The 27490-nt window shown below is 42.8% G+C and overlaps 1 protein-coding gene across 1 annotated transcript in view; it reads right to left on the bottom strand.

The window, feature by feature from the left end:
• The window catches only part of LOC139380072 (E3 ubiquitin-protein ligase MYCBP2-like), a 275571-nt gene that overhangs the window by 113362 nt on the left and 134719 nt on the right, over nt 1-27490 (bottom strand). The window contains exons 24-34 of the mRNA XM_071122535.1: nt 25471-25596; nt 24636-24763; nt 21404-21630; nt 21232-21315; nt 20906-21002; nt 20337-20529; nt 14937-15211; nt 10884-11105; nt 10342-10533; nt 8899-9105; nt 266-403 (exon numbers count right to left, since the gene is read on the bottom strand). Coding sequence (XP_070978636.1) covers nt 266-403; nt 8899-9105; nt 10342-10533; nt 10884-11105; nt 14937-15211; nt 20337-20529; nt 20906-21002; nt 21232-21315; nt 21404-21630; nt 24636-24763; nt 25471-25596 — 1889 coding nt within the window. The remainder of the gene's footprint in view (nt 1-265; nt 404-8898; nt 9106-10341; nt 10534-10883; nt 11106-14936; nt 15212-20336; nt 20530-20905; nt 21003-21231; nt 21316-21403; nt 21631-24635; nt 24764-25470; nt 25597-27490) is intronic.

The raw sequence follows: 27490 nt of genomic DNA, 5'->3' as shown, positions 1-27490 counted from the left end.
AAAACATGTTGGCTAACAATTTAAAAAGATGTAGATCAAGCTATAGGATGTAAAATACCGGAGTTTTGGCGCAGGTAAAGCCGACAAGCACTAGCTAACATAAAAAAATAAAATAAAAAAAAAAAGAGATTTGAATTTATTTACAAATCGATACTTGGGAGTCAAATATCAATTTGAAATATTCCCCCAAAAATTACATTTTGTAACAATCGATTTTCCCCCCACATCACTACTGAATAGGGCACATAATTCTAGTCCTGTGTACCTTCAGTGGCACGGCCTTGTCGAGGCGTATCTCGGCAATGTCGCTGGGAGAGTCATCAGTGCTGTAGGTTCCCTTGACCAGCTCCAGAGACGTCCACCTGTGGGTGTGGACCGAATCCCCAGGGTGCTCCGTCTGGGCCTGGAGGGGGAGAAGGGTAGAGGGGAAAGAGAGAAAGTAGAGAAGTGGTGAGAAACAAAAAGTTAAGAATTCCTAGGGAAGCTTAAATACCTCCAGCAATTTTTTAACTTTGACTGTTGAAAAGCGATAGTAGCGAACTGTAGCGAACTGTGACTATAGGAGCTAGTTCAGAGGGACCTAAAATCTTCCAACACGTTGTATCAAACAAAAAAACATAGAAAATAAAACAACTGAATGACAACGACATATCTTCTGTAGTCAGACCATTCTACTGTGTCTCCTGGAATAGCGTCACTTCCTATGGTACGCGGAACGAGGACGAGCTCGGAAAATGTGTTGTTTAAAAGTATATTGGAAAGTTATTGGTGGCTACCTAGCTTCTTATGTTGAATCCCACAAAGCATCAGTTGCTGGGACTGCTAACAGTTGAAGTTGGAAGTTCACATACATACTCCTTAGCCAAATACATTTAAACAATTCATGACATTTAAACCTAGTAAAAATTGCCTGTCATAGGTCAGTTAGGATCACCACTTTATTTTAAGAATGTGAAATGTCAGAATAATAGTCGAGAGAATGATTTATTTCAGCTTTTATTTCTTTCATCACATTCCCAGTGGGTCAGAAGTTTACATACACTCAAATAGAATTTAGCAGCATTGCCTTTGGTCAAACATTTTCAGGTAGCCTTCCACAAGCTTCCCACAATAAGTTGGGTGAATTTTGGCCCATTCCTCCAGACAGAGCTGGTGTAACAGACAGGTTTGTAGGCCTCCTTGCTCGCACATACTTTTTCAGTTTGGACCACAAATGTTCTATAGGATTGAGGTCAGGGCTTTGTGATGACCACTCCAATACCTTGACTTTGTTGTCCTTAAGACTTTTTTCCACAACTTTGAAAGTATGCTTGGGGTCATTGTCCATTTGGAAGACCCATTTGCGACCAAGCTTTAACTGATGTCTTGAGAAGTTGCTTCAATATATTCACATAATTTTACTTCCCCATGAAGCCATCTATTTTGTGAAGTGCACCAGTCACTCTTGCTTATGGGGGAGGTGTTGCTGTGTATATGTATGTATGTATGTGTGATATATATATATATATGTATATTCAGAGCCATATCTCTATAATGCTTAGAGAAGATCTTATGTCAACTGTTATTGAAATGTTGTGGTGGCAGGTTCACTTGGAACATCGAAAGCTTTTTATTTTGGGCTGTTGCTATAGGCCACCAAGTGCTAACCGTCAGTATCTAAATAATGTGTGTGAAATGCCTGATAGTGTTTGTGATGTAAACAGAGGTCTACTTTCTTGGGGACCTGAATATTGGCTGGTTTTCATCAAGCTGTCCGCTCAAGAGGAAGCTTCTCACTGTAACCAGTGCCTGTAATCTGGTTCAGGTTATTAATCAACCAACCAGAGTATTTACAAACACTACAGGAACAAGATCATCCACATATATTGATCACATTTTTACTAATACTGACTATAGAACTTTGTTCAAAAGCTGTATCTGTACCCATTGGATGTGGAGTGATCACGATATAGTGGCTATATCCAGGAAAGCCAAGGATCCAACAGCTGGGCCTTCAATAGTGTATAAGTGATCTTACAAAATATTTTGCTGTGACTGATGTTAATCATATTTGTTTGTCTGATGTGATTAATGAGGAGCATCCAGACGCTGCACTTGAAATTGCTTCTTCCAATTATTGATAAACATGCACCTGTTAAGAAACTGACTGTTAGAACTGTTAAGGCTCCATGGATTGATGACAAATTGAAGACCTGTAAAGTGGAAAGAGATGGGGCAAAGGGAGTAAGTCTGGGTGCACATCTGACTGGCTTACTACAAATTCTGAAATTATGTGACTAAACTCAACAAAAAGAAGAAACTTTACTATGAAACTAAGATCAATGATATAAAAAAAAACTTGAGTACTTTAAATGAAATTATGGGCAGAAAGACAAATTCAACTCCATCTGTCATCGAATCAGACTGCTTATTCATCACAAAACTATTTGATGTTGCCAATTATTTTAATGATTATTTCATTGGCAAAGTGGGCAAACTCAGGCAGGAAATACCCATGACGAACAGAAACTCTTAAGAAAGAGTTGCAGTTCTGTTTTGGAATGGTGGCCAGTAATAAACTGGTCCTGAACATCTCTAAAACGAAGAGCATTGTATTTGGTACAAATCATTCCTTAAGTTCTTATTTTCCAACAAAGAAATTATTATTATTAATTTAAGGGATTGCCTTGCAGTTCCTCCAGCTGTATCCACTGAAATAGCGATGGGTGCGTGAGGTTCAAGGCACGAGGGCAGGGGGCACGGGATGGGCCGCAGAGCCACACACAGAAGACTGACCTAGCCCATAGGGAAGGGAGGAGGAAGGGGGGTGGAGCCGCCCCACTGCGTAGCACAGAGCAACACTTTAACCTCTGGAAGCTAGGGGGCACTATTTTTATGTTTGGAAAAATAACATTCCCAAACTAAACGGCCTATTTCTCAGGAACAGATGCTAGAATATGCATATCATTTATAGATTATGATAGAAAACACTAAAGTTTCCAAAACTGTCAAAATATTGTCTGTGAGTATAACAGGACTGATATTGCAGGCGAAACCCTGAGGAAAATCCAATCAGGAAGTGCCTCTTATTTTGAAACCCTTCTGTTCCTATGCATGTCTATCCTCAATTTAAAGGGATATCAACCAGATTCATTTTTCTCTGGCTTCCCTAAGGTGTCAACAGTCTTTAGACATAGTTTCAGGCGTTTATTTTGAAAAATGAGCGTGAAAGATGACATTGTGTAAGTGGATAGGTGGGGGCTTTCAGAGTGAGTTTTTGTGCTACAGAGTAAAGCCTCCATTGTTCCTCCCGCTGTTATTGAAACACCTACACACTCAAGTTGATATATTATTGAATATATATTTTAAAAACTACATGAGGAATGATTATAAAAAACGTTTGACATGTTTCTGTGGACATTATGAAGACTATTTGGAATTTCCGTCTGCGTTGTCGTGACCGCTCTTTCCTGTTCCAGGGTTAGGACTGTAACCACCAGCTTCTTTCTATGGTGCTACATGTTCCAGGGTTAGGACTGTAACCACCAGCTTCTTTCTATGGTGCTACCTGTTCCAGGGTTAGGACTGTAACCACCAGCTTCTTTCTATGGTGCTACCTGTTCCAGGGTTAGGACTGTAACCACCAGCTTCTTTCTATGGTGCTACCTGTTCCAGGGTTAGGACTGTAACCACCAGCTTCTTTCTATGGTGCTACCTGTTCCAGGGTTAGGACTGTAACTACCTGTTCCAGGGTTAGGACTGTAACCACCAGCTTCTATCTATGGTGCTACCTGTTCCAGGGTTAGGACTGTAACCACGAGCTTCTTTCTATGGTGCTACCTGTTCCCCCTAAAAAATAAAAGTAAAATTTGTGTACTAAAAAAGTGAATGTGTTTTTGCAGAGCATTACAACCATGCCGACAACCATCCGTGGAGATCAGTGGACAAAGGGCTATTTCACAACAAAGCATCCTTCACTCATGCTGCTAAACATACCCTCGTAAAACTGACTATCCTACTGATCCTTGACTTCGGCGATGTCATTTACAAAATAGCCTCCAACACTCTACTCAGCAAATTGGATGCAGTCGATCACAGTGCCATCTGTTTTGTCACCAAAGCCCCATACACTACCCACCACTGCGACCTGTATGCTCTCGTTGGCTGGCCCTCGCTCCATACTCGTCGCCAAACCCACTGGCTCCAGGACATCTATAAGTCTTTGTTAGGTAAAGCCCCGCCTTATCTCAGCTCACTGGTCACCATAGCAGCACCCACCCACACTATTGTGTTATTGACTGTATGTTTGTTTATTCCATGTGTAACTCTGTTGTTGGTGTCACACTGCTTTGCTTTATCTCAGCTCAAAAAAATAAAGGGAACACTTAAACAACACAATGTAACTCCAAGTCAATCACACTTCTGTGAAATCAAACTGTCCACTTAGGAAGCAACACTGATTGACAATACATTTCACATGCTGTTGTGCAAATGGAATAGACAACAGGTGGAAATTATAGGCATTTAGCAAGACACCCCCAATAAAGGAGTGGTTCTGCAGGTGGGGACCACAGACCACTTCTCAGTTCCTATGCTTCCTGGCTGATGTTTTGGTCACAACCCACACAAGTGGCTCAGGTAGTGCAGCTCATCCAGGATGGCACATCAATGCGAGCTGTGGCAAGAAGGTTTGCTGTGTCTGTCAGCGTAGTGTCCAGAGCATGGAGGCGCCATTAGGAGACAGGCCAGTACATCAGGAGACGTGGAGGAGGCCGTAGCAGGGCAACAACCCAGCAGCAGGCCCGCTTACCTCCGCCTTTGTGTGCAAGGAGGAGCAGGAGGAGCACTGCCAGAGCCCTGCAAAATGACCTCCAGCAGGCCACAAATGTGCAATTTTGCTAATTGCCTAAAATTTCCACCGGTTGTCTATTCCATTTGCACAACAGCATGTGAAATGTATTGTCAATCAGTGTTGCTTTCTAAGTGGACAGTTTGATTTCACAGAAGTGTGATTGACTTGGAGTTACATTGTGTTGTTTAAGTGTTCCCTTTATTTTTTTGAGCAGTGTATATATATATATTTTTTTTTAAACTAGCAGTAACGGTAACAGTGGTTGACACTTAAATAACGTGCCATATAATTCTGTGACACCATGCAAGCTGGGCTCCAGTACGCTGCAACTTTTAAAGGACGAACTGTAACTGTAACCAATCGTGTGAACAGGTTATGCAACTCAGGTGTCTACACTTCAACAGCAAAGTTAGACAAGACGGAAGTTTATGAAGTAGAACCTTGTAGCCAAAAAGGGTGTAATGTAGGCATCTATGGGTCTTTAGCGAAGTCCAGCCAACCTTTTGATACAGAATGCAGTGATGAGTATGACAACTGTCCCCTGTAAGCATTTTTTCAGCATTTGTTTTTAAAATGTAACCTTTATTTAACTAGGCAAGTTCGTTAAAGAACAAATTCTTATTTACAATGATGGCATACCCCGGCCAAACCCGGACGACATTGTGCGCCGGAAGATGTCATCCAAAGGGTTAAAAGGTATTAGCAGCTTGTTAATAGAATTATACGATTAGAATGATTAGAATATTACCCTCTGAAACCATAACTCTGAAACCATATGATGGTATGACATTGATTAGAATCATTCAACTATTTTAATGCTGCGTGTGATTTAGTCAGTAGAATTATATCTGAGAGTGTAGTTCGTAGTCCTAATTAATGTTTTGGTGACAATATATCTAGTATCTTGATAACGGACTGTCTGAGCAAGAGTCGGGGCCGACCTTGCCTGGGGCACTGAGAACTGCCAGGGTCGGAGGGGTAGCAGGACAGTGTGGGCGTATGATAACTAATGTTTTGTGTGGAAGTATGTGTGTCACTATAAAATGAAGGTCTTTGTACTGTGCACACCAGAACGTTCTCGTGAATAAACCTTTTTGACTATTCTAGCTGGGCCTCCGTCTGTTTCATTCGACCAGGATCTTACAAATTATGGTTTGCAGACAGAGTAATATAATTAAATTGGGTTATGTAAATGGGGAACATAATTCTCTTATCATAGCTGCACTTTGATAAATAATAACACCATAATCAAGAACAGATAAAAAGGTTGACTGAATAATCTGCTTCCTACTGCTTAGAGAAAGACGATGTTTCTGTAGATAAAGCCAACTTTAAATCTTAGTTTCTTAACCAGCTCACCTACGTTTTTTAAAACATCAAATCCATATAAAATGCCTAAGTATTTATATGCGGGAAAACTTTTGAGTGGAGGACCATCTAATGAGTAAACATGTAGTTCACCTGATACATGTTTTTAAACTCTCGTAAAAATGTATCTCGTTTCGCCCATATTAAGCACAAGTTTTAAATCAGCAAGGGATTGGTATTTGGTATTTTATTAGGATCCCCATTAGATGTTGCAAAAGCAGCAGCTACTCTTCCTGGGGTTCCACACAAAACATGAAACATAATACAGAATGACATAATTAAGAACATCAATAGACAAAAAAAGCTCAAGGACAGAACTACGTATTATTTATTTTAAAGGCACACGTAGCCTACATATCAATGCATACCCACAAACTATCTAGGTCAAATAGGGGAGAGGCGTTGTGCCGTGAGGTGTTGCTTTATCTGTTTTTTGAAACCAGGTTTGCTGTTTATTTGATCAATATGAGATGGAAGGAAGTTCCATGCAATAAGGGCTCTTTATAATACTGTACGTTGTCTTGAATTTGTTCTGGATTTGGGGACTGTGAAAAGACCCCTGGTGGCATGCCTAGTGGGATAAGTGTGTGTGTCAGAGCTGTGTGTAAGTTGACGAGTCAAGTCTAGCCAACCTTTTGATACAGGATGCAGTGATGAGTATGAAAACTGTCCCTTGTAACAAAACAAAGGGCACGAAATAGATTCTTACATAACTATAAAATCTGACTGTAGTTTTGACACAGCCAGATAAACAGTCGGGGCAATAGCATACATAATAGTATCATGGGCATATACATGAAGTTTCCCATTTTTTTATAGATTGACCAATGGCTATCAGACTGTATACCTGTCCTGTATAACTGTCCGTACAAACCGCCTGTGAAATGCCACTCTACCCACTGCTATCAGACTGTATACCTGTCCTGTATAACTGCCCATACAAACCGCCTGTGAAACGCCACTCTACCCACTGCTATCAGACTGTATACCTGTCCTGTATAACTGCCCATACAAACCGCCTGTGTAACGCCACTCTACCCACTGCTATCAGACTGTATACCTGTCCTGTATAACTGCCCGTACAAACCGCCTGTGAAATGCCACTCTACCCACTGCTATCAGACTGTATACCTGTCCTGTATAACTGCCCGTACAAACCGCCTGTGAAATGCCACTCTACCCACTGCTATCAGACTGTATACCTGTCCTGTATAACTGCCCGTACAAACCGCCTGTGAAATGCCACTCTACCCACTGCTATCAGACTGTATACCTGTCCTGTATAACTGCCCGTACAAACCGCCTGTGAAATGCCACTCTACCCACTGCTATCAGACTGTATACCTGTCCTGTATAACTGCCCGTACAAACCGCCTGTGAAATGCCACTCTACCCACTGCTATCAGACTGTATACCTGTCCTGTATAACTGCCCGTACAAACCGCCTGTGAAATGCCACTCTACCCACTGCTATCAGACTGTATACCTGTCCTGTATAACTGCCCGTACAAACCGCCTGTGGAATGCCACTCTACCCACTGCTATCAGACTGTATACCTGTCCTGTATAACTGCCCGTACAAACCGCCTGTGAAATGCCACTCTACCCACTGCTATCAGACTGTATACCTGTCCTGTATAACTGCCCGTACAAACCGCCTGTGAAACGCCACTCTACCCACTGCTATCAGACTGTATACCTGTCCTGTATAACTGCCCGTACAAATCGCCTGTGTAACGCCACTCTACCCACTGCTATCAGACTGTATAATAACTCTAGCTCTTAAATGGTTCTCCCAAAAATGTTATTCTTTTAAATCATATTTTAATATTTAATGTAATGTTTGCAACTATTCAATATTCTATTTATGTCACATATTATGTCTTATGTATTTTAAATGAGTGTTTTGCAATTATTAGTAACGTAAATTCTGCGTTTCATCTGTGAGCAAGAACAAATAAACTCAATGTCTCCTCTCTCTTACTTTCATATTGGCAAATGTTGATCTGATCACATGAGTAGCCGGGTGTGCTGTTACCACCCTCGGGGTCTGTAAATGTTGATCTGATCACGAGTAGCCAGGTGTGCTGTTACCACCCTCGGGGTCTGTGAATGTTGATCTGATTACATGAGTAGCCAGGTGTGCTGTTACCACCCTCGGGGTCTGTAAATGTTGATCTGATCACATGAGTAGCCAGGTGTGCTATTACCACCCTCGGGGTCTGTAAATGTTCATCTGATCACATGAGTAGCCAGGTGTGCTGTTACCACCCTCGGGGTCTTAAGGACATCACTGTTATTTACCCACCTTGTACGGTTATGACGGGGAGAAAATCGGAGTTGTAAATTGTTTAACCGGCAGCCAGCTTCGTAGCCTATGATTACTCATGGGGAACTATGGTTGTCATATGTCACAATAGAAATATTGCCAGCTAAGATATAGCAGGGGATTGTAGTTGGACAAGGTTATCTGAATGTGCACATGATGGAAGTTAGAGGTCAATCTAAAGAGGTAATCTAGAGAAGAAGAAAAAATGCATTGACTAAAATCACTGACTAAAAGGTTGTGGACTTTGAGTCAACTAATAACAAAAACTAAGACTGACGAAATGACTAAAAGTTATTAGTCAAAAGACAAACTAAATGTAAAATATCTGCCAAAATTAACACAGAATTAAAGGTAGATCTAAAACTCTTACATCATCAGCCAGCACCTCCAACTCGTACTCATGGATGCCTCCACCGCCGTAGACACAAAAGCCCACCAGCACCACGCCAGGCTTGTCCACTGTCAGACAGATGGCATCCGGAGAGCCGTTGCCTGTGTTCCAGCTGCGGCCCTGGCTCGTCTTGGTGAAGCGATTGGGAGTGGACTTCACAGAGTGAAGCGAGTTCAGACCGTCCACCTGGGACAGACGAAGAGACCAGTCATTATGGTGTCTTTTAAATCGTTTTTATGTGGTCATGTACTGGTTGTATATTAAAGTCATTTTAGCAACGAGAAAAATTTGTATTTATCTGGTTGTAATCTGAGCAGACAATAACCAAAATATTTTTCACGGCGCCTTGATCTTGTCATGAAAAATATATGTCTTTATCTGGTTTTAACAGAGACTAATTGGTTCTAATCTGGTTACATGATGTCTTGTCAACCAGAAAACCAGTTAACAAAAAGTTAATTACATCATTAAGACTATGTGCCAAATGTGTATTATTTATGAGCTTTATAATTCCACCAGGTGGTAGTACTGAGGTGAATAAACATGAGGGACTTTTCATTGTTATTGTACAAGACAATGAATGATACAACCTCATGACCATGACGTCAGCCAGAAACATTACTATGAGGATGTCCTGATCTATGTAGTGTGGTTAGCATTAGTCACCTTGCTATTTATGCAACACATATTTGGCCAGAAAGCCTGCCTGTTGTTGTTACAAGGATATCCAGGGCCCAAAAGGGAACAAAAGCAGTTTCCATGACAACATAAACAATGGGTTTTGAAAAGCAGCTGGGGCTGTTGTCATGATGACAGGGTGCCAGAGTGATTGAGACTGAGTGTTGAGAATGCAACCTTTGGCCGCTGGGGGTACAGCGAAACAGATGGAAATGTGGTTGGACAGAGAGAGAGACGTCACTCCCCCAAGGGACTCAGTGTCTTGTAAACAAGATAAGTCATTCTGACGTTTTTTTTTAGGTTCTCTGTTTTGTTATTATAATTTTCAAACTATATATTGAATGCAGATTAACATTTGATGAACATTTTATTAAATTAATATTAAAATTGCAATGAAACAATAGTGTAAATGGTGGATATCAAAGCTGAATGACAACCCCAACAGAGCACTATATTTGCACTGGAGTCAGGTCTAAACTTGATTTAGACTAAATTGGGGAAGGCCGATTCAATTATGAATCCAGCCAACCCAGCAAAAGGAATAGGACTAGATTTAATTTGTAAAAATGCAAACAATATCAATGTCCTGTATTGTTCTGTTCAATCCCTGAATAGATAGAACCTGGTAATGAGTTAAATCCCAAACACAAACCTTGAGCTCTCTCTTTACACATAAACCACATATAGAATGTGTGTGAGACAGTGTGTGTGCGGAGTGCACATGCGCATGTGTATGTTCTTTACCTCGGAGCCTAGGGCAGAGGCGGTGAGCTCAGAGACGATGCTGGCCAGCAGGCCACAGGTGTTGGAGACCAGGTGGGGGGAGAAGACCTCTACCTCCTTCCTCAGGCTTTTCCTCACCGGTAGCACCACGATCACCAGCATCTTCTCAAGAACCTCCCGGAAACTGGCCATCCCCATCAGGTTCTCCTCCCTCTGAAAGGCGAGAGGAGAAAAGGAGAGAAAGAAAGCTAAAGAAAAGGTCAGCAATAGTCTGATTGTATTTAAATGACAACTAAATCTATTTCAATGATAACACATTTTAATAGGAGTGTGTTACAACAGTAAAACAGGTCAAGATAGGTTGCCAACCCCTGCGCTAGATATGGGATATTCACAAAAAGTCTCAGAGCAGGAGTGCTGACCTAAGTTGAGCTTTTTAGATAATAATGAAGATTACATAAACCTGGAAAACTGAACCTGTACCAACTCTCCAACTGGGAGATGCTTTTTGAATACAGGTCCTCATTGGTCACACATTGTGTTGAAATTTTGCTTTCACTCACATGGCTGAGTTTCTCCATGTGCTCCACCAGCAGGGGGAAGCGGTGTGCGAGCGCCGAGTCATTCTCCGTGCTGACCTGTTTGACCAGCGAGCGCAGCATCACTTCGCCGTCGTACGCAATGGGCAAGATGGATGACAGCTTGACTGATGTGTTGCACAGCGCAGACATCACCGCTGCCAACAGTCGGCTGCTCGATGTGCGGAAGTTGGCCTCGGCGATGTCCTGGTGAAAGGGAGAGGGGAAAACAGGGTGGGTGAGGTGGCAGATAACATGAGCCAGATAACATGAGCCAGATAACATGTGCCAGATAACATGTGCCAGATAACATGTGCCAGATAACATGTGCCAGATAACATGTGCCAGATAACATGAGCCAGATAACATGAGCCAGATAACATGAGCCAGAATACATGAGCCAGAATACATGAGCCAGAATACATTCTAACCTAAATGATCACTAGCTGTGTCTTTCTTTTAGTTCATTTTGGTACACAAAAGCTTAGAGGAGCCATTGTGATAGCAACCAAGACACTGGCCGTGTCTGAAATCTGACTTGCCTACTACTTACTTAAAGGGCATACTCTGTACTAGTAGTACTACATACTAGTGTGAATGTACTGTTTACAGGGTTCGTACAGACAGTGGAAAGACACATTCACGGACTTTCAAGTACTTTTTCAATATTTATTTTCAAGGACCATCAATTTGTAATAGGTTATATTTTGCAATTGTTTCTAGTCGACATCAGATGACAGTATATTTCCACAACCGCAAAAAAATAAATCAAACATTATTCATCACTAACTTACAAGTTCTACTCAATAATACAGTTTCACTACTTATTTACTACATACATGAGTGGTAAGTCAGTACTGATGATGTTGTAATTTGAGTAGTGATGAGCAGAGTTTTGGGACATACCTACTGGTGAACACACATTTCCTATTTGCATTACTACACAATTCCATTTTAATTACTGTTTTTTGGGGGAATTTGGGAATGTACTACTTAATAGCTAGGAAAACATGTCTTGCTTCCGACTGGCAGCTTTAGTGTCAGAGGTTGAGAGAAGGGCGGGTGGCCCGTGAATGAGGCGCTTGGCAAAAAAGCTCTGGAGGTTGTTACAAAGAAAAAGCCACAATGTAGAACTGGTGCCCAGTGCAAGACGCAGCGCTGTGTCTTCCCTCCTTCATGTGACTCTCCAGGGCCGATTCACCCATGCTCGCAATGTCAGTCTGACATTTTTTGCTCTGTAGCGTGTTGGTTGGGTCCAGTGATGTAGTGGTAAAACAACTGGGTAAACTACACTGAACAAAAATATAAAACGCAACATGTAAAGTGTTGGTCCCATGTTTCATGAGCTGAAATAAAAGATCACTGAAAAGTTTCATACTCACAAAAGGCAACGTTGAATCTACATTTGCCCGGCATTTTAGTTCTCGATGTGACGTTTGGCGGCACCTAATCAGTCAGTTCTGTACCTACCGGCTGAGTGGCAGTGTGGGTGGAATGAGCAAGCTCGCCTGGCAACCACAGCGCAAAACACGAGGGGGAAAAAACTAGGTAGTCTGCAAGGAAATTCATGTGCAAGACCAATACTTTTTTCTAATATTTTTCATAAGCATATTTTATCATTATCTGTTCTCATCCCATTATAATTCTTGTACTTTTCAAGTACCAATTTTAGAAAATTACAGTTTTCCACAGTATTCCAGTACTTGAATTTCAGAGTGACAAATTAAAATACTTTCTGCACCTCAAGCGAACCATGTGTTTAGTAAAACCGAACGCAGTAAGCAACAAATAACATTATACCAGGCTCATTCTACTGAGAATGCGTCATTAATGCGCAATTGCGTTGAATCCCCATTTTGGTACAGTGCGTACCTCAGCTGTTGAAAACTACAATTGTGTCTCGATAAACAACTCTTCCTCAGTAGGGTGCATCGAATTCTACGGATGAAAAGCCAAAATGTGTATGATGTCCACGCATTTAAAGCATACAAAAGAAACTACAAAATGTTATTTTATTGCATACACAAAATCCCTACTATTTAGAACGCAAGTACGGTATTCAGAGGACCACAGTATATGCCATTTAGCAGACGCTTTTATCCAAAGTGTCTGACCTTCATGCATGTATTAATCTCTCGTGGACAGACAGGTACCATAATGTCTGTCAACAGACTGTGGGACACGACAACTACGGAACTTTGTTCCGGTGTGTCGTTTGTTCATCACTGATCATTTGGACAGATCACGTTTTCACAGGTGTTTGAATTTCATAAGGGGAGGGGACATTTGGCCCATAGACTTTCTTGTAACTTGCAATGAGAGGAGGATGGAGCTTCTACTCCTCGTTTTAGTATCGTTTCTCACGTCTGTCCCCAGAAGCTCCTTCCGCTCCTCGTTTTGGTATCGTTTCTTACGTCTGTCCCCAGAAGCTCCTTCCGCTCCTCGTTTTGGTATCGTTTCTTACGTCTGCCCCCAGAAGCTCCTTCCACTCCTCGTTTTAGTATCGTTTCTCACGTCTGTCCCCAGAAGCTCCTTCTGCTCCTCGTTTTGGTATCGTTTTATTACGTCTGCCCCCAGAAGCTCCTTCCGCTCCTCGTTTTAGTATCGTTTCTCACGTCTGTCCCCAGAAGCTCCTTCTGCTCCTCGTTTTGGTATCGTTTCTTACGTCTGCCCCCAGAAGCTCCTTCCGCTCCTCGTTTTAGTATCGTTTCTCACGTCTGCCCCCAGAAGCTCCTTCCGCTCCTCGTTTTAGTATCGTTTCTTACGTCTGCCCCCAGAAGCTCCTTCTGCTCCTCGTTTTAGTATCGTTTCTCACGTCTGCCCCCAGAAGCTCCTTCCGCTCCTCGTTTTAGTATCGTTTCTTACGTCTGCCCCCAGAAGCTCCTTCTGCTCCTCGTTTTAGTATCGTTTCTCACGTCTGCCCCCAGAAGCTCCTTCCGCTCCTCGTTTTAGTATCGTTTCTCACGTCTGCCCCCAGAAGCTCCTTCCGCTCCTCGTTTTAGTATCGTTTCTCACGTCTGCCCCCAGAAGCTCCTTCCGCTCCTCGTTTTAGTATCGTTTCTCACGTCTGCCCCCAGAAGCTCCTTCCGCTCCTCGTTTTGGTATCGTTTCTCACGTCTGCCCCCAGAAGCTCCTTCCGCTCCTTGTTTTAGTATCGTTTCTCACGTCTGTCCCCAGAAGCTCCTTCTGCTCCTCGTTTTGGTATCGTTTCTTACGTCTGCCCCCAGAAGCTCCTTCCGCTCCTCGTTTTAGTAGCGTTTCTCACATCTGTCCCCAGAAGCTCCTTTCACTCTACTGTTCAGATATGGAACTGCCTCCCAGGTCACATTGTTGGCGAGATCACCTATTCGGCTCTTCACGCCTTCAAAATGTAGAGCTCATGGACATCTCCTAGCATCACCACTTACCTTGTAGACTGAGTCTGAGGTGCAGTGAACCATTGTTTGAGCCAATTGGATGTACTGATGTCTGATATTTAAAATTGCATCCAATAAAAATAAAAATATATATTTTTTTATTAAACATAAAACACTTAATTGAGCATCTGACGCAATTCCGCAATATTTTTGTTCTGGGTTTCTTAGATTTTTGAGCCTTGAGATGTAATCGATTTGGATTGATAATAAAGTATGACATATTACATGCAGGGGGGACTTTAGTCCTGTGTGGCTCAGTTGATACAGCATGGCACTTGCAACGCCAATGTTCGTGGGTTTGACATCAAAACTGAAATTTAGATTTTTCACTTCAAGTAAAAAAAAAAAGCTTGAATTATTCTAAATTAAATTTGGTTGGAGGAAATGATTCATATTTACTGTGTAATTTGTCTCAACTGTGGTAAGTTGCAGGTGCCTACAGGTTAAAAACAGCCATGAAACAAAAAAACTAAACATTATGCTCCGTTGTACTACATTGTAAAGTGGCCCATATATTTGACCACATCTGTAAGTCTATGCAGTCTGTGTGGGAACTGAACAAACAACCTTAATGTTGAACCCACAATTTTGGTCAACAATGCTCCCTCTCTCTTTTACCAACCTGGTCGAGGCAGTTGAGCAAGTCGCAGAGGCAGGCCCACTGCAGAGCGGGCTTGGGGTAGAAGGAGTGGAAGCAGGAGGTAAAGGTGTTGTGGCACTCCTGCAGCACGGCCTCCAGCAGGGTGAGGGGCTGGGAGAGGTAGCCCTGAGGGTCGTTGTCCAGATTGGTCAGGCAGTTGTCCATGCCCTCCGAGAGGATCTTCTTGAGCAGGCTACGGGTGTTGCCGACCCACTCCACCAGCTTGCTGGACTCTTCTACCACCGCCTTGGCGCTGGCTGGAGAGGAAGAGGGAAGAACAGTAATAGGACAGAGGACTGGGGATGCTGTTACATTCAGTTGACAATTCAGAAACTTTACCTAACACTAGAACCGCTGGGACTTGAGGGACCCCCCTTAAAATTAATGAGCAGTCATTCTGATTTCATGTATGCTATCGCAAAAATAATTTGGTTGTGTTTATGAAGGCCTTTGGAAACAGAATACAATTCTATTTTGTATTTTCAATAATAGAATAGCATTTTTCGACAAAATAAAAAAATACCCCAACCACCAAGACGCACAGTCAAGACATGTTTTCAAATGATGAAAACATCAGTAGCCTTATAAGCGCCAAGTGGCCTTAATAAATAGTCAAACACAAAAAGCAAATCACATTTTATTGGTCACATACACATATTTAGCACATGTTATTGCGGGTGTAGCGAAATGCTTGTGTTCCTAGCTCCAACAGTGCAGTAATATCTAACAATTCACAACAATACACAAATCTAACAGTAAAAGAATGGAAGAAATATAAATATTAGGACGAGCAATGTCGGAGTGGCATTAACAAAAATACAGTAGAATAGGAAACACTATATACATGAGATGAGTAAAGCAGAATGTAAACATTATTAAAGTGAATAGGGTTCCATTATTAAAAAGTGGCCAGTGATTCCATGTCTACGTACAGTACCAGTACATTTGGACAACACCTACTCATTCAATGATTTTTCTTTAGTTTTTAAAAACTATTTTCTACATTGTAGAACAGTGAAGACATCAAAACTACGAAATAACACATGGATAATTTAAGTTAACTGCACCTCAGACTGCACCCCAAATAAATACTTCACAGAGTTCAAGTAACATCTAGACATCAACTGTTCAGAGGAGACTCAAATTGCTGCAAAGAAACCACTACTAAAGGACACTAATAAGAAGAAACTTGCTTGGGCAAAGAAACACGAGCAATGGAGATTAGACCGGTGGAAATCTGTCTTTTGGTCTGGAGTCCAAATTGGAGATTTTTGGTTGCAACCGCTGTGTCTTTGTGAGACGTAGAGTAGGTGAACGGATGATCTCCGCATGTGTGGTTCCCACCGTGAAGCATGGAGGTGATGGTGCTTTACTCGTGACACTGTCAGTGATGTATTTAGAATTCAAGGCACATTTAACCAGCATGGCTACCACAGAATTCTGCAGTGATATGCATTCCCATCTGGTTTGCACTTAATGGGAATATCATTTGTTTTTCAACATGACAATGACCCAACACACCTCCAGACTGCGTAAGGGCCATTTGACCAAGGAGAGTGATAAGTGCTGCATTAGATGACCTGGCCTCCACAATCACCAGAGTGAAGGTTACTACATAATTCCAAATGTGTTATTTCATAGTTTTGATGTCTTCACTATTATTCTACAATGTAGTAAATAGCAAAAATAAAGAAAAACCCTTGAATGAGAAGGTGCTCTAAAACTTTTGACTGGTAGTGTGTGTGTGTGTGTGTGTGTGTGTGTGTGTGTGTGTGTGTGTGTGTGTGTGTGTGTGTGTGTGTGTATATATATACTATGTAAAGAAAAAAGTATTTAATAAGAATATATATATATATACACACACACACACACACACACATATATATACACACACACACACACACACACACACACACACACACACACTGCTCAAAAAAATAAAGGGAACACTAAAATAACACATCCTAGAACTGAATGAATGAAATATTCTTATTAAATACTTTTTTCTTTACATAGTTGAATGTGCTGACAACAAAATCACACAAAAATGCTCAATGTAAATCAAATTTATCAACCCATGGAGGTCTGGATTTGGAGTCACATTCAAAATTAAAGTGGAAAACCACACTACAGGCTGATCCAACTTTGATGTAATGTCCTTAAAACAAGTCCAAATGAGGCTCAGTAGTGTGTGTGGCCTCCACGTGCCTGTATGACCTTCCTACAAAGCCTGGGCATGCTCCTGATGAGGTGGCGGATGGTCTCCTGAGGGATCTCCTCCCAGACCTGGACTAAAGCATCCGCCAACTCCTGGACAGTCTGTGGTGCAACACACAGACTGTTGGTGGATGGAGCGAGACATGATGTCCCATATGTCCTCAATTGGATTCAGGTCTGGGGAACGGGTGGGCCAGTCCATAGCATCAATGCCTTCCTCTTGCAGGAACTGCTGACACACTCCAGCCACATGAGGTCTAGCATTGTCTTGCATTAGGAGGAACCCAGGGCCAACCACAACAGCATATGGTCTCACAAAGGGTCTGAGGATCTCATCTCGGTACCTAATGGTAGTCAGGCTACCTCTGGCGAGCACATGGAGGGCTATGCAGCCCCCCAAAGAAATGCCACCCCACACCATGACTGACCCACCGCCAAACCGGTCATGCTGGAGGATGTTGCAGGCAGCAGAACGTTCTCCACGGTGTCTCCAGACTGTCACATGTGCTCAGTGTGAACCTGCTTTCATCTGTGAAGAGCACAGGGCGCCAGTGGCGAATTTGCCAATCTTGGTGTTCTCTGGCAAATGCCAAACATCCTGCACGGTGTTGGGCTGTAAGCACAACCCCACCTGTGGAGGTCGGGCCCTCATACCACCCTCATGGAGTCTGTTTCTGACCGTTTGAGCAGACACATGCACATTTGTGGCCTGCTGGAGGTAATTTTGCAGGGCTCTGGCAGTGCTCCTCCTGCTCCTCCTTGCAGGCGGAGGTAGCGGTCCTGCTGCTGGGTTGTTGCCCTCACACGGCCTCCTCCACGTCTCCTGATGTACTGGCCTGTCTCCTGGTAGCGCCTCCATGCTCTGGACACTACGCTGACAGACACAGCAAACCTTCTTGCCACATCTCGCATTGATGTGACATCCTGGATGAGCTGCACTACCTGAGCCACTTGTGTGGGTTGTAGACTCCGTCTCATGTTACCACTAGAGTGAAAGCACCGCCAGCATTCAAAAGTGACCAAAACATCAGCCAGGAAGCATAGGAACTGAGAAGTCGTCTGTGGTTCCCACCTGCAGAACCACTCCTTTATTGGGGGTGTCTTGCTAAATGCCTATAATTTCCGTCCGGTGATGGATATTTAACAGTCTGATGGCCTTAAGATAGAAGCTGTTTTTCAGTCTCTCGGTCCCCGCTTTGATGCACCTGTACAGACCTCGCCTTCTGGATGACAGCAGGGTGAACAGGCCGTGGCTCAGGTGATTGATGTCCCTCAGGATCTTTTTGGCTGTCCTGTGACAATCGGGTGCTGTAGGTGTCCTGGAGGGCAGGCAGTGTGCCCCCGGTGATGTGTTGGGCAGACCGTACCACCCTCTGGAGAGCCCTGCGGTTGCGGGCGGTGCAGTTGCTGTACCGGGCGGTGCAGTTGCTGTACCAGGCGATGATTCATTCCAACAGGATACCCTCAGCTGTGCATCTGTAAAAGTTTGACGGTCATAAGGGCCAAGCCACATTTCTTCAGCTTCCTGAGGAAGAAGAGGCGCTGTTGTGCCTTCTTCACCACACTGTGTGGGTGGACCATTTCAGATTTTCAGTGATGTGTACGCCAAGGAACTTGAAGCTTTCCATCTTCTCTACTGCTGTCCCATCGATGTGGATAGGGGCATGCTCCCTGTTTACTAAAGTCCATCATCAGCTCTTTCATTTTGTTGAAGTTGAGGTTATTTTTCTTGCACCACTCCTCCAGGGCCCTCACCTCCTCCCTGTAGGCTGTCTTGATGATTGAGTTGGAGGTGTGCATGGCCAAGCAGTCATGGGTGAACAGGGAGTACAGGAGGGGGCTGAGCACGCACCCATTTATAATTCATTATAGTCTGTAGACCCTGCCACATATGTCTAGTGTCTGAGCTGTAGAATTGCGACTCCACTTTGTCTCTGTACTGACGTTTCACCTGTTTGATTTCCTTACGGAGGGAATAACTACACTGTTTTTATCCAACAATATTCCCAGACAACTTGCCATGGTTAAATGTGGTGGTTTGCGCTTTCAGGTTTGCGCGAATGCCGCCATCTATCCACGGTTTCTGGTTTTAATAGACACCGCTATACACTTCCTGATGATTGCAGGCACCGTGTCAATGTTAACGTCAATGTTATTCTCTGAGGCTAATCGGAACATATCCCAATTCGTGTGATCAAAACAATCTTGAAGCATGGATTCCGACCGATCGGTGTTGAGACCTTAGCACAGGTACTTCCTGTTTGAGTTTCCGACTATAGGAAGGGAGGAGCAAAAGGGAGTGGTAATCTGATTTGCCGAAGGGAGGGCGGGGTAGGCCCTTGTAGGCGTCTCGAAAAGGCGAGTAGCAGCTGATAATGTTTTTCCAAAGCATTATGTCATAATGCAGTGAAAAATAGTTACTTATTGTCAGCTTGTGCACGTCTTCACGCAATGGCATCAGTTGCATTTCATTTAGCTCTTATCCCTTGTGCTAACAGCTGACCATTTTTATTACTTTCACTTGCTTGACACATTTTGGTTGTAATGCCTAATAGTCTCCGGTTTTCTCATTGTGTCCCGTCATCTTGTCATCCTTCAGCATCGTTGTGGAGTACAACAGCTGTGCCGGTGCCTTATTTTGCGAAGAGGGAGGGAGCTCACATCTCACTTTGTTCTTGGTGCTGGCCAGATTTGTTTTCTTCGCAAACAACTTGTTACAGTGAATTACAGCGAAGTGAAGAAATTGTCCATGGTGAAATGTCTCCCCTTGCCAAGGTTCCACAAGCCTCATCACCACATTCTCCGACACTTGCTCACCTGCTGCCCAATGTGGATATTTTCCCAGATATTGAAAGTCGTTCAGCAAGTACAATTATGCACACTCTCACTGTGTAGCCTACTCTAAGTTGGACAGAGTAGGCATGACTTCAAAATTAGCAGTCAAAATGACTGTTTTAGCGGTTCTATTGTTAAAGCTGACAGGTATAATGGTTTTATTACTTGCTATGAGCCTTTAAAATGTAAGGCTAATAATGTGTTAGGTCTCTCTATGTAGTAAAATCCTTGGCATCAACTTGGATTTTTGTGTGTGTGTGTGTTCGAGCATGCTTCCATGCCTGCAGCATATGTGTGCGCATTTGTGCACGTGCATCTTTGTAACCCTACCAGATACGGGGAAGATCTCACAGATGTAGACGCGGAGCAAGCGCAGGCAGCAGGTCCCTACAAAGCGCAGGCGCTCCAGGTCCAGCAGGGTGGCCGTGTACTGGAAGCCTTTCAGGGCCCTCAGCTCCTCCACCCCCAGCACCAGGGTGGTCCAGCTCCAGTGGAGGATCCTCAGCAGGGACTCAAAACACTCCTACAGGGAGAGGAGGGGAGGACAACTTTACTGCATGTTTATTACATGTTAACTACAGCTTTACAACCTATTCATGAAATCTTCACTAGCAACATCCTAACTACTACTGTATAACACTCCAGGGTGATGTTCATTATGGCATGCAATTGAAAATGTTTTAAAACATTTTGCAACTGAAAACTAAAATGAGTGTTTCTTATTGTACAAGTCCAGGTAGTCCCTCCCTGTTTAACTACATGTTATTCTGTTTGGTGACTGATGAACACAATTCAGGAGTTAAATTGGTAATTCCTAAATAAGACAGGCCTGTGTATTGATTCTGGGGCCTTCCTGGAAACAAGTCTAGCTTGGGGAAACACAGGCGTACGGTTCGTACCACTGAAACGGTCCTGGCGAAGGAGCGTTTGAGGATGTGAACCGGCTCACTGGTCTGCTGTTTCCCTTTGGCTACGATGCCATCGTTCGACGGAAGCCTAGAATAGTAAAACAACCAAATCACATTCCCATTACAAAGCTGGTTACTTGAAGTTCATCAATAAACATTTCATGGGTCACTATTTCAGACATGAGAATGATGGTGCAGACAGACATGGCAGCTCTGCTTCTAACTCCTAAGCAACTTTTGCTACACCCGCAATAACATCTGCTAAATATGTGTATGTTACCAATAAAATGTGATTTGCATGTAGGAAAATGACTTGCCTGTACAAGAGGTGAGGTATTTGACCTGCGTTCACATCGGTACCGTTGTTTGACTTCTTGGAGCTCTTGAACTGAAAGACCACACTGCAAAAGGTCGAAGGTCGACATTATTCACAATGACAATGAGGATATCTTTTGAAGTGATTGTATTTCTACGAACTACAATAGTAACCTGTCATCTGTGGTGATGGTGGCCTGTCCGTGGGAGCCACAGTCTGAGCTGGGCCCAGACACCTGGGCCCATGCCACGTACCACCAGCCCAGCTGCAGCAGCACCGGTTCGTCAAACATCATGGCGTACTTCTCCCTGGCAGCGCAGTCATAGGCCAGGACGTCAGTCTCAGCCAGGAGGTCCCCATCCGTCTCATGGTCTCCACCATCAGGCCCCAGCTCTAACAACTGCACAGTAACAACACAACAGTCAGCCTTACTAGCAGAACTTGAATAAACCTCTATTCGGGCTGTGGTATTATTTAAACTATTTGCTAATGTGTTCAATATCACAGAACCTAGCAATATAAAGATTACATTAATACATTGATAAATAAATAAACAGTTGACACTAGTATACCTACTAACCTTGATATTTGAAGTGTACTCAAACAACTGAGATAACATAGGTTAAATATAAAGGTATTGTAACTACCAAAATAAAGGAAACACTTGATTCGGGGTTCGTATAGACCGTGGCAAGTCAAATTCAAGACCTTTTTCAAGCACTAATATTTATTTTCAGGACCATCAATTTGTAATAGTTCATATTATGCAATTGTTTCTAGTCACCACCAGATGTCAGGATATTGCCACAACCGCATGAAAAAAATGACTTAGTATTTATCACTCACTACCTTACAAGTTCTCCTCCTTAATAGGTAATTTCACTACTTATTTAAGACGAGTGGTAAGTCATTCCTGATCATTTGGTAATTTGAGTAGTGATGAGCAGAGTATTGGCACATGCCTACGTTTGAACACACATTTCTTATTTGCATTAAAATACAATTCCTATTCGTATTACTACACAATTGCAGCTTAATGACTGTTTTTATTGGGCATTTGGGAATCTACTACTTAACAGCCACGAAAAAGCTTCTTACTGGCAGCTTTAGTGTCGGAGGTCGTGAAAAGAGCGGGTGAGCTGTATTTGTATTTATTTAATGGGATCCCCATTAGCTGCTCTCTTCCTGGGGTCCAAACACACCAAAGCAATACCACATTACATAGAAAAGAAAATATAAAACAGTGAATTATGTTTGCACTGAATGAGCTAAAGATAAAACAGTACATCCTATAACATCCCTACACCACCACATAGCCACAACACAACATGTTCAATACCACCACATATCCACAACACAACATGTTCAATACCACCACATATCCACAACACATGTTCAATACCACCACATATCCACAACACATGTTCAATACCACCACATATCCACAACACATGTTCAATACCACCACATATCCACAACACGTTCAATACCACCACATAGCCACAACACAACATGTTCAATACCACCACATATCCACAACACAACATGTTCAATACCACCACATATCCACAACACGTTCAATACCACCACATACCTACAACACAACATGTTCAATACCACCACATATCCACAACACGTTCAATACCACCACATATCCACAACACGTTCAATACCACCACATAGCCACAACACAACATGTTCAATACCACCACATATCCACAACACAACATGTTCAATACCACCACATATCCACAACACGTTCAATACCACCACATATCCACAACACGTTCAATACCACCACATAGCCACAACACAACATGTTCAATACCACCACATATCCACAACACAACATGTTCAATACCACCACATATCCACAACACGTTCAATACCACCACATATCTACAACACGTTCAATACCACCACATATCCACAACACGTTCAATACCACCACATACCTACAACACAACACGTTCAATACCACCACATATCCACAACACAACATATTCAATACCACCACATATCTACAACACAACATGTTCAATACCACCACATATCCACAACACAACATGTTCAATACCATCACATATCCACAACACAACATGTTCAATACCATCACATATCCACAACACAACATGTTCAATACCACCACATATCCACAACACAACATGTTCAATACCATCACATATCCACAAAACAACATGTTCAATACAACCATACAACAATATCACAATATGTGCGTATGCATGTGTCTCTACCTTTGTTTGTGTCTCTTCACAGCCCTGTTGTTACATAGTGTTTTTTTTTTAGCTGCATTTGAAATCTGATTCTACTGCTTGCATGAGTTACCTGATGTGGAATAGAGTTCCATGTAGTCATGGCTCTATGTAGTACTGTGCGCTTCCTATAGTCTGTTCTGGAATTGGGGACTGTGAAGAGAACACTGGTGGCATGTCTTGTGGGGTATGCATGTGTGTCAGAGATGTGTGTGTATTTTAAAACAGACAGCTTGGTACATTCAACACCTCTTACAAAAACAAGTAATGATCCACTTTGAGCCATGAGAGATTGACATGCATGTCATTAATGTTAGCTCTCCGTGTACTTTAAAGGGTCAGCTGTCGCTGTAGTAGCTAACGTGTATAGTGTTGAGTCATCCGCGTACATAGACACACTGACCTTACTCAAAGCCGGAGGCATGTCGTTGGTAAAGATTGAAAAAAGCAAGGGGCCTAAACAGTTACCCTGGGGAATTCCTGATTCTACCGAGATTATGTTCGAGACGCTTCCATTACAGAACACCCTCTGTGTTCTGTTAGGCAGGTAACTCTTTATCCACATTATAGCATTATAGCCATAACACATACGTTGTTCCAGCAGTAGACTATGATAGATCATGTCAAAAGCTGCACTGAAGTCTAACAAGACATCCCCCCTCATCTTATCATACATTTCTCTCAGCCAATCATTGGTCATTTGTGTAAGTGCTGTGCTTGTTGAGTGTCCTTCCCTATAAGCGTGCTGAAAGTCTGTTGTCAATTTGTTTATTATATCTGGTCAAACACTATTTTTTCCAGAAGTTTACCAAGTGTTGGTAACAGGCTGATCGGTCGGCTATTTGAGCTAGTAAAGGGGGCTTTACTATTCTCGGGTAGTGGAATGACTTTAGTTTCCCTCCAAGGCCTATTAAGACACTGTGTTGGTGTTTCCTTTATTTTGGCAGTTACATTTAGATTGGTGATAGCTTTTGGGTGTGAGAACTGTGTGGCAGCCGTCAGTGCTGTGGGTACTACACATTGGTGGTAAATGGGATAAATTACCATCTTACAATGTCAAACATGTATAGACCTAGCAAAAAGAGCAAGAGGAAATGCAGTCCATTTGCTAGTGTCCCTCCCTGCCACTGACCTTGAGCTTCGCGGTGTACTCCCCACGGCCCCCGAACAGGCCCAGTCCCCCCAGTAGGATGTCCGCATCAGAACAGAAGCGGATGGCCTCCACCGAGTGGGCAGAGTAACCCCAGCCACCCCCGTGACCTATGACATTACACATGAAGTTGCGATGACTCAGGCTCTGCAGCATCATCAGCTGTGCTCATAACAATACAATGAGGTTTGTTTTATTAGTAGTGCCCAGGTCACTGCAATATGATATAATGAAACACAAGGTACTGTGTACTTTTCAATGCATCCTTGAATTATAATATGGGTTATCATTTTTTGTAGTAATCCTTGAATTTTTTTTATGTATCACTGGTGATAAAGTATATGTAATGTTGTCTCTGGCTGTAATATCATGTCACAAATCAATCAAACCAAAATCAGGAAAAAGGGATATGAGGAATAGCTGTGAGTGTGACAAATACTGTAGAACAGGGATCAACTAAATATAGCCACAGGCAGATTTTTTGTTGAGCAGATGGTCGGGGGGTCGGAACATAATTACAAATGATTTGTAGACTGCAAATTGAATGCAAGAAGCCCAAACAGATAATGTTTTACTAAAACAATAATTTTAAGTATTGCTCACATTTGCATATGAGGGAATACTTGGAAACAGATTTCTTAAATAAAAATCAATTGGAGCTGATTTCCTGGTGTTTTTAGAGTCTTATGTCGAACAATGACATTTTCAGAAAACTTGGGGGCCAAATGAAACCACCCGCGGGTGGCCCGCCAGTTAGGGAACCCTGATGTAGAAGATAAGAACTGAAACACATGAGTGACTGAGTGTGTGGACTCACTCTCGAAGCGGTTGACCACGCTGTAGTCCTCCTTGGAGTAGACCTTCATTACAGCCTGAGTCTCCTCCTCTGTGCTGGCCACGCCCATCTTCAGCTCTTGCATGGCCGCCAGCGTATCCAGGCAACCTGGTCACAACACACACAGGGCACTTCCTGTTTGTGCTTAACATTATCATCAGACGAATGGACACACTTCTGTTTATCGTTTTGTCTGTTTTTGGTGTGCGTTTGTAAGTGCTTGACAGTACTTCTGTAAAAGCACTGTGCTAACGTAGTACAGAAAAATGAATGTTCTTATTAGCTAGGTCTTTCTGCAAATAGAGATTAATAATTTATTTTTGAAGGGGAAACAAGGACATGGAGTGCAGCAAAATAGCCTCAAACATTTAGATAATGGCTGCCGTTTTACAAGCTCCTAACCAACTGAGCTATTTTGTTTGTTTTTTCACATTGTTTGTAACTTATTTTGTACATAATGTTGCTGCTACCGTCTCTTAGGACAGAAGAGAGCTTCTGGAGATCAGAACAGCAATAACACACCTCAAACTGGACAAAGATGTTTTCTTTAATGAGTCCGACGTGAAGGATATACTGCTTCCCCGAGACCAGGCCCAAATCCCCGTCATTCGCGTGAAGACGAAAAGACAGGGGGAGGAGATCGGGGTGCCTTGTGAGAGTTCGTCGGCAAATGGGTAACCAGCCTCTACCATCCGTTCTATTGGACGATCTCCGTTCAAGATTATTCTACCAACGGGACACTAAAACTGTAATATCTTAATTTTCACTCGTGAAAATAGCTCGTGGCTGAACAATGACACGGATAAAATAGAGCTGGCTGGGTTTTACGTGCATCGGCAGGACAGCTATGTCTGGTAAGACGAGGGGTGGGGGTGTGTCTCGAGGAAATGCTCGCCTGAGGTAGAGTACCTCATGATAAGCTTTAGACCACACTATCTACCAAGAGAGTTTTCATCTATATTTTTCGTAGCCGTCGATTTACCACGACAAACTGATGCTGGCACGAAGACCGCACTCAACCAACTCTATAAGGCCATAAGCAAACAAGAAAATGCTGATCCAGAAGTGGCGCTCCTGGTGGCCAGGGATTTAGATGCAGGCAAACTTAAATCTGTTCTACCTCATTTCTACCAGTATGTCACATGTGCAACCAGAGGAAAAACATCTCTAGACCACCTTTACTCTACACAGAGAGATGCATACAAAGGTCTCTCTTGCCCTCCATTTGGCAAATCTGACCATAATTATATCCTCCTGATTCCTGCTAACAAGCAAAAACTAAAGCAGGATGTACCAGTGACTCGCTCAATACGGAAGTGGTCAGATGGCACGGATGCTATGCTACAGGATTTTTTTGCTAGCCAGACTGGAATATGTTCCGGGATTCATCCAATGGCTTTAAATGAGTATACCACCTCAGTCACCGGCTTTCATCAATAAGTGCATTGACGACGTCGTCCCCACAGTGATCGTACGCACATTTCCCAACTAGGGCTGTTGCGGTGAACCACCACCACACCGGCGGTCACGAGTCTCGACCGCAGTCAAATTCCACGTGACAGTTCAGTCACGGTAATTATGGTTCGCCAAGCTCTGATGCTGCTAATGGTCATTGGTATGCCTACCAAACTTGCTAACTGCCTGGTACTCAGCACTCTATTGTCCCTCTAATCACTCTGACATCAATACAAATGTATTTGAACATCTAAATCAAACACTTTATGAGAGCACATGAGCAACATTTCAATATGCTATGCAATTGCGTGAGAAAACAGAGTTTTGGCCTCTACTGAAAAAAGGAGGATCAGCTTTCTATAGGCTAGGCCTACTTTATTTATCAACATTACTAATATTAAGCACATTGCTTTTATTTACAACAGGAGTATAGCTTAATTGGCTAGCATGAAAAATAAACAACCGGGAAAAGCGTCCTCCATTCGCTATTTATGTGCATAGATGGCAGGTATTTTTTCCCGCATGCCCCTGTTTCAATACAGGTGCA

Source organism: Oncorhynchus clarkii, chromosome 22 (genome assembly GCF_045791955.1).
Source record: "Oncorhynchus clarkii lewisi isolate Uvic-CL-2024 chromosome 22, UVic_Ocla_1.0, whole genome shotgun sequence".
Classification (NCBI taxonomy): Eukaryota; Metazoa; Chordata; class Actinopteri; order Salmoniformes; family Salmonidae; genus Oncorhynchus; species Oncorhynchus clarkii.
Note: the sequence above shows the minus strand (reverse complement) of the source record. Positions and strands in the feature narration are given on the sequence as shown.